The sequence below is a fragment of the Sciurus carolinensis genome, chromosome 16 (assembly GCF_902686445.1).
Source record: "Sciurus carolinensis chromosome 16, mSciCar1.2, whole genome shotgun sequence".
Lineage (NCBI taxonomy): Eukaryota > Metazoa > Chordata > Mammalia > Rodentia > Sciuridae > Sciurus > Sciurus carolinensis.
In genome coordinates this window covers 25,940,449-25,948,478 of record NC_062228.1, presented here as the reverse complement: position 1 = coordinate 25,948,478, position 8,030 = coordinate 25,940,449, and the positions used below count along the sequence as shown (strand labels likewise).

Here is an 8,030-nt window from a genome sequence, read left to right as displayed (position 1 = left end):
GCACCATGTGACCAAGATCCCTCCACTGGCTCCCTTTCCCCACGCTACTGGACCAGTGATAGCACCTGACACAGGCACCCCATCAATAGGGTGGCTGGCAATCTATGACCATTGTGATCTACTGCAAAAAGACACACTGGACCAATCAGATTTCCTCTGTTTGGGATTTAAATTAAAAGCCACAAAAGGAGATTGTCAGTTGACTGGAAATGAGCTCGGATGCCCCGAGAAAGCCTTAGGGCTTTCGCAGCCATGTGTAGTCTAGGGCTCCATTTCTTCTCCCACCTCCACCTCTCCCCCAACAAAAATACTCCAAACAGTTCGTAATCTAGTCCATAATAAATATCCGGGGCTAGTGCTGGTGTGGTTTGGTGTTGTTTGTTTAATGTTTCTTTCAAGGACCAATATTAAGAGATGCAGCGAAAATACCGAAGCGAGAGGCCAGACCTAATCAGGCGTGGGGTGGACAGGACATGATGCGTTTATTGAAGCCTGAAACGTATTGAAAAATTTTTTTCTATTAACTTAAACATTAAAAGGCCCCCGTGAGATAATCTAGTACAAATGCATGCTATATATCTTCGACGGGCGTTCGCGCCTCTCAGTAATGTTCTTCCGTCAGGCTACACGCCGAGAAGCGGAACTTCCGGCGGACCCACCCTCCGCAGCGCAGCCCCGCCGTCATCTCCCGACCAATCCACACATTTTGTCGATTGCTTCTGCCTGGGGGGTGCTCCCGGCGCGGCAGCCCAGCCTGGATTGACTTCTCGGGTCTGGCCCGCCCCCGGGCGCGGGAAAATGAGTTTGCGTTGAGTTTTACTCCCCGCGGTGGCCGCAGCGATCTGCTCGAGCCGAACCATCCCTAACCGTCCTCGGCCTCACCTTCCTCGGGGCTCCGCTCGAACCCCACGAGTGCAGCCGAGGAACCCAGCTCGCCACCATGTCCGAAGCTTATTTCCGGGTGGAGTCGGGTGCGCTGGGACCCGAGGAGAACTTTCTGTCCTTGGACGACATCCTGATGTCCCACGAGAAGCTGCCGGTGCGCACCGAGACGCCTATGCCTCGCCTGGGCGCCTTCTTCCTGGAGCGGAGCGCGGGCGCCGAGCGGGACCACGCGCTGCCTCAGGTGAGAGCCGCTCGGTCCTCTCCCGCCCCCGCGGCCTCACCGGCGCCCCCGTGAAGGGCGCGCTCCCGGGCGGGTCCCAGCCGGGCCTGCGCAGCAGGGTCGCCTCGCGCTCGCCCGCGAGCTCTGCAGCCTTGAGTTCTGCAGCAGCGCGCGCAGTGCGGAACCGCCGAGGGCCCGACGCGCGGCCCGTGTGACCAGGATCCTCCCTGGCTCCCTCTCCTCCCAGCTCAGCACCTGAGCGGCCCTTTGCCGAGGCTCACTTGATGCCTTCGTGGGTAGCGTCGGGGGAAGTAAGCCTTCTCCTCGGTTACCCCCGTAATCCTCCTCCGACCCTATAGGTGGATGTTGTTAACCCAATAGAAAGGTGGGTGATTTGACCAGAGCCCCACAGTTGGTGGTGAGCTGGGATTCCAATCTAGGGCCCTGTGGTTTCACATTCAAGTTTGTCCCAGGACAGTGACTTATAATGGTTATTTTTCATTTCCTGTTTAACTTGTTTTGTTTAAAAGGATGTTTTTGTGTGGTCTGTTTTAATTTTTGTGAAAGTAATTTTAAGTGAAATAGTACCAAAAGATTTGTAACAACCACTGTACACACACACACACACACACACACACACACACCCCAGGTCTACTTTGCTTTCCCACATACCTTTCCAGCTCCACAGGGCCTGTGTACATTTTTAGTGATGTCTTCAAAAATTCACCTCCATATTTTTAAATAATATTCCTAAACTTCTCTTTGATTTGTAAAAATGCAGACATTATTGACATCCCATCACAGTACATTTGTACAAGCTGATAAACATGGAAATATGCTGCCTTAACTTTATTCTTATTTACTTATTTTTTGCCTAATATCCTTTTTTTTTTTTTATTGCAGAATCCTATCTACAGTACCATATTGCATTTAGTAAGCTTGTCTTAGACTTCCCTTGTTTGGTACTAGGGATTGAACCCAGAGTCGCTTACTGCTGAGCTACATTCCCTAGCCCTTTTTATCTTGAGACAGGTTCTCACTAAGTTGTCTAGAGCATCTCTAAATTGCTGAAGCAGACCTTGAACTTGTGATCCTCCTGCCTCAGTCCCTGGGATTACAGTCATGCACCACTGCCCTGGCTGCTGCTTCCTTTTGATTAGTGTTTGCATGACATGTTTTCTATCCTGTTTCCAACATTTCTATGTCTTTATATTTAAGGTTTGTCTTTTTAAGACAGAATGTAGTTAGGTCTTTTCACTCAATTTGACAATTTTTAATTGGTGTATTTAATTCATTTACGTTTAAGTATTGATATGCTTGTATTTATTTTTATCTTCCTACTAACCCTTCCCTTCTGGGATTCAAATCACTTGCATGTTAGACACTTCTCTTGCCACTTTGTGTGTGTCTGGTACTCCTGTCTGTATTTTTTTCTCCATACTTAGGCTAGGTACTTTCTACTTTTTTTCCAGTTCATGATCTTCTCTTCATCTGTGTCAATTGACTTACTCTATTGACTTCTTAGGTTCTACTATTGTACTTTTCAGTTTTGGAATTTCCACTTGATTTTTAAATCCTGTTTGAAAGTTGGTGTGTGATTACCCTTATATTTGGTGGCAGTTGTTGGACTTGCTCTTCTCCTTTTTTTTGGTTTTTTTTTTTTTTTTTTTTTGTGGTACTGGGGATCAAACTCAGGGTCTTGTGATTTCGGGGCAAGCACTCTACCAGCTGAGCTATCTCCCCAGCCCAGCTTTGGCAGACTTGAACTCAGTGTTTGTGTCTCCAGCCTGTGATGTTGATCAGAAGCGCTGCTTACCCCACCCACCCTCCCAAAGCTGCTCCCACCCTCAGCAGCACTTCTCCCTTATAAGAGTTTTATGCTTAGGTTGCTACCTTTAATCTAGTTATGTTTGTCTTTGATTTTTTTTTTTTTTTGAGATTTCTCTTAGTTTCTGTTCTCTTATGACCACCTCATCTTCTTTTCCAGTTCTTTAAAGCCTTTAAAAATTGGAGACATTTCCCATTTTTGCCACCTCTGAAGCTGTGATGTGGGATGGAGAGGGGCTGCCACCTGATGAGACAATCGTCTCTTTCTTCCCTCCAGCACCCAGGGTGGTTCTTAGCGTATAGTAGGCACTTGGCAAGTTCATATATGGAATAGCTATTGAATCTTAATTTTAAAAAGTAGAAATGTTTTTTTACCTTGGAAGTATCTGCACTTACGTGTTTTTGTTCTTTGCCCTATTTTTGTTGTATAAACCCACTTTCTCTCTTCATTCCATCATGACTTAAAACTCAAGTTGATCTGTTAGAAGTTGAGGGTTGAATGGTGGTTACCAGAAGCTAAGGAGAGTAGGGGGAGGTAAGGATGGGGAGAACTTGGTCAATTATAGTTAGATAAGGGTAAGAAGTTCTCGTGTGCTGCTACATTGTAGGCTGACTGTAGATAATGGTATGTAATGTACATGTTTAAAAAGCTAGAAGAAGAGCCAGGTGTGGTGGTTCATTCCCATAATCTCAGCTATCAGGGGATCACAAGTTAAAGGCCAGTCTGGGCAACTTAGCATGACCTTGTCTCAAAATAAAAAGGACTGGGGACATAGCTCAGAGGTAGAGTGTTCCTGGGTTCAATCACCAGTACCACAATAAATAAATCCAGTAAAAATTGATAAGACTTCAGCTCATACAGTTCATTTATTCAGTTCATTGCCAGGTCTTCTGCATTTGATGGTCACTCCCCAAAAGAGAACAAGAAGGGTCGCCCAGGCAATATGCATTTCCTTTTTGTCAGACACATTTACTCTGCTGCTTGGTTTTTAAAATCTTCTCTTAAGACCTTCTTGTCTGATGCAGGGCTCAAAGCTTGAACTCCCCTTGTGGCTGGCAAAAGGACTTTTTGACAACAAGAGGCGCATCCTTTCTGTGGAACTTCCCAAGATCTATCAGCAGGGCTGGAGGACCGTGTTCAGTGCAGATGCCAACGTGGTGGACCTCCACAAAATGGGGCCTCATTTCTATGGGTTTGGCTCCCAACTCCTGCATTTTGACAGTCCTGAAAATGCAGACATTTCTCAGTCTCTTCTGCAGGTAAGTAATTGGTGCGAAGGCCTAGGGTGCTCTGCTTGTTTCAGGAGCCAGCCAAGGCAGCCACCAAATGTCACTTTAGTTTTATTATTCCCCAATGGCCTGCAGTTACACTGTGTCTGCCAAATGCCCACGTGCATGTGTGAATTTATTTCTTAAATATATTTTTAACTGATATGTAAAAATATAATGCTTAAATATACGTAAAAATATAATATGGAGTGCTTGCCTTGCACGCACAAGGCCCTGGGTTCAATCCCCAGTACCACCAAATAAAAAAATTTTTTAAAGAAAATATATCATGCATAATAATGGGTAACATGATATTCGGAGACTTACACATTGTATAATGTTTAAATCAGGTTAAGTATACCTGTCTCCTGTAACATGTATCATTTCTTTAGAAGATTTTTTTTGTTTGTTTTTTGTTTTTGGTACCAGGAATTGAATTTAGTCAGGGGCAGTTAACCACTGAGCCACATCCACAGCCCTTTTTTGTAATTTATTTAGAGACAGGGTTTCATTGAGTTGCTTATGGCCTTGCTTTTGCTGAGGCTGGCTTTGAACTTGCAATCCTATCCTTTCTTTTAGCTTTTTGAAATGTATAGTTCATTATTGTTATGGTAGTCATCCTACTGTGTAATAGAACTCTAACTGTAATACTTTTTAAAATATGACTTTTCATCTGCTCTTGATTATTTGCTAAGAATTGGAACTAACGGGAACTTATTAGTCCCTTAGTCCAGGGAATAAGGAAAAGGTGCTCGTGAATTATAGGTGAGAAGCACTTAGATACATGGTTCCAGCATAGTCACAAGTCTGGTCTAGAGATTTCTACTGGAAATACTTGAATTACTTGGTTATTTGTTCCCTTTGTTGTTCTGTGGTCACGACTTGCTCTGCCATGAACTAACTGTGTGGCTAGTTGAAGTGACTAGACCTCTTGAGGCATTGGTTCTGGAGATTAATAATAGTATCAAAATCATGTGTGGCAAAAAGTCATGTAGTGCCTTTTAACACACGTAATAAATAGTAACTATATTATTTCATGAACAAAACAATGGGTATGTATTACCATTCTCTACAGTATAGTTCACTTTAACCCTTCATAATTTTTATTATTTTTTCTGTTAATCTTAGAAGAAATCATCCTTCCTGCCTGTTGGGATATAAACAGTTAAAAGTCTTGCCTTCCTCACTTTTAGTTTTATGAGAGCTGTTAAGACAGGTTTGCTCCCTGGGCTGTGCTGACATCCTCCATCAGGCTTACGAGTTCTTGGGCCCACCAGGTACTAGTTCTACTTCTAATGTAAATAGTAAGGAAAAGGTTGTTATCCTTTCAGAAAAAGAAGTCCGTACATAGACTGTAAGCTTGAACTCAAGCTATGAAATTCTTTTGAGCAGAAAGATAAAAATGAGGAAAATCTATTTGTCTTACAATGTCCCCAGGACATGTGCTCTAATGGGAGTCTTACCTTTCTTCAGTGAGTTGAGTGTTTCTTTTCCCAACTCACCCCCTGATGTTGGCCCAACTTGTAAATATCTCCTGTCACTGCCTGTTTATAGATAGGGTGACTTCACTATGACACAGTTGAAGAAACTAGAGCAGAGACTTGTGTGTACTTGGAACCCAATGTAAATTGGCACCCCTAAATCCCAGGTGTCTCTATCCTGCTTTCAGACAGAGAAACTTAGACACCACATTCAATTGAAAAAAAAAAGCTGGCAGTCAAAAGTTGTTGGCATGTGACTGCAGTACATTATTAGAGCCTTTGTTAACAATGACAAATATGGATAGTCCTTTTTTTACCCCCTCTCCCCCGCCCCTTGGTACCAGGGATTGAAGATTGAACCCCCCCAGGGGTGTTTAATCACCAAGCCATACCCCGGCCCTTTAAAAAAAAAAATTGTTTTTTGGCAGGGGGTGGACAGGATCTCACTAAGTTGCTTAGGACCTCACTATGTTGCCGAGGCTGGCTTTGAACTTGTAATCTTCCTGCCTTAGCTTCCAGAGCCACTGGAATTATAGGCATGTGCCTCCGCACCCTGCTGGCTAATGCTTTTTGAAGAGCTGGGTGTTTTACATATATTACTTCATGGGTTTCCTAACATTTTCCCCCAGTAATCCATTTCACAGTTGAGGAAATCCAGGCTGGATGATGTGCAGTAGCTTATTTGAGTGGTAGATGGCACTCAGGCCTCTTTCTGACTGAGTCCTGAAAACAAATGCTTCCATGCCATATAAGCATTCCAGGATAAAAATGGATCTGGCTTTATGGGATGTGAGGTCAGCCCTGATTTCCCCTGTTCGTTTCTTCTGCAGACGTTTATTGGGCGTTTTCGTCGCATCATGGACTCTTCCCAGAATGCTTACAATGAAGACACTTCAGCACTGGTAGCTAGGCTAGATGAGATGGAGAGGGGCTTATTTCAAACAGGCCAGAAAGGACTGAATGACTTTCAGTGCTGGGAGAAGGGACAGGCTTCTCAGATCACAGCTTCCAACCTTGTTCAGAATTATAAGAAGAGAAAATTCACCAACATGGAAGACTGAAGGCCAGAAGAACCCAAAATTGTTTTTGGTGGATTTTATCTCTCCTGTGTCCTTGATAAGACCTGGTTGACCTTGTGCAGGATCAAATTGTATCCCAGTTTCATAACTAACGTCCTGCAGCGGTCTCAAGAATCGGGACTAACTGGTTGGGAGAGGATGCCCTGACCCTGTAAGTCCTCCAGGCCTGTCCTACCCAGCCGAGGCCTTTTGACCCAAGAACACATAGCCAAGAAGAAATCAAAAGTCTGTGCTAAATAAGGATCAATGACATACATCACAGTCAAGTTGGAGCTGGGATTTCTTGTGTCAGGGAGTTTGGGCAGCATGCAAAGGGCAAGTACAAAGTGGGTCATCTTTGCCTGTTCACATCATGTTCTCTTGAGTTTATTGCCTCATCTTCCTCATGGTTGAACAAAAGAGAGCACCCCCCATGATGTTGGCCCAACTCATAAATATCTCCTACCGCCTGCCTGCAGGGAAATAGCCCAGTTTCCAAAACAGTCACCCAGAAGAAGGGAGCAAAAGGGAAAGGCAGGTGAGTGGTGTGACAGGAAAGAGGAGTTGTTTTTATACTCCAGTGTCAGGACTGTATGAACTGGAATCATCGCTGCTGCCAGACTAGAGGGGACATAGTTAAACTGTCTCTGTGATCTTTAGAGCACCCGCACACATACTCCATTCCTGTCTAGAAACACTGTCAGAGAGTTGTTTGGAATTGCAAAGTAGTTATTAAAGGGTGTTAACCACTCTTTGTTACATCTGGAAATCAGGACCAGAGGATTGCAAATTGTGAAGAGCCTGCTTAAAAAACAACATGGTAAATGTTAAGTGGGAAGGTTGCTTTTGCTACCTTATTAAGTAGAGGATCCCTGACCATTTAATGGGACTCAGTTTAAGCAAACTTGAAAATCTTCCCAGGCTGAGTAAGACACAGAATTTCCTGGGACCCATTGGACGGTCCAGTGGGCAGTTTTCTCTACACCGCTGCTCCCTTTCCACTAGTGAACATTGTTCTTATTGTTGGATGATTTAAAGGAATTTAGGTATCCAGCTTATACAGATATCGTGATACAAATTTAGAATGTCAAATGGTTTTTTAAATGCCTGTTTTAAGATGGAGTTGATGTTTTTACAAGTTGACTTTGGTGCTAAATAAGTGATCAGCTTTGCCTATGAATACATTCTGTACAAGTGCTATTTCTGTAACTGGTACTGCAGATGATCAGCGAAGTCATCAGAGAATTTTGCCTTTGATTGTATTTGACAATAAAGCCCAAATAAATCCAT

The 8,030-nt window shown here is 43.8% G+C and overlaps 1 protein-coding gene across 1 annotated transcript; it reads left to right on the top strand.

Annotated features, from left to right (window-relative positions):
• Positions 1-683: 683 nt before the first annotated feature.
• On the top strand, positions 684-7,737 carry Gins3 (GINS complex subunit 3). The gene is made up of 3 exons (XM_047528686.1): positions 684-1,126; positions 3,959-4,192; positions 6,513-7,737. Exons 1-3 carry the CDS (start codon positions 941-943, stop codon positions 6,741-6,743), a joined length of 651 nt encoding a protein of 216 aa, XP_047384642.1. The 5' UTR covers positions 684-940; the 3' UTR covers positions 6,744-7,737.
• Positions 7,738-8,030: the final 293 nt, after the last annotated feature.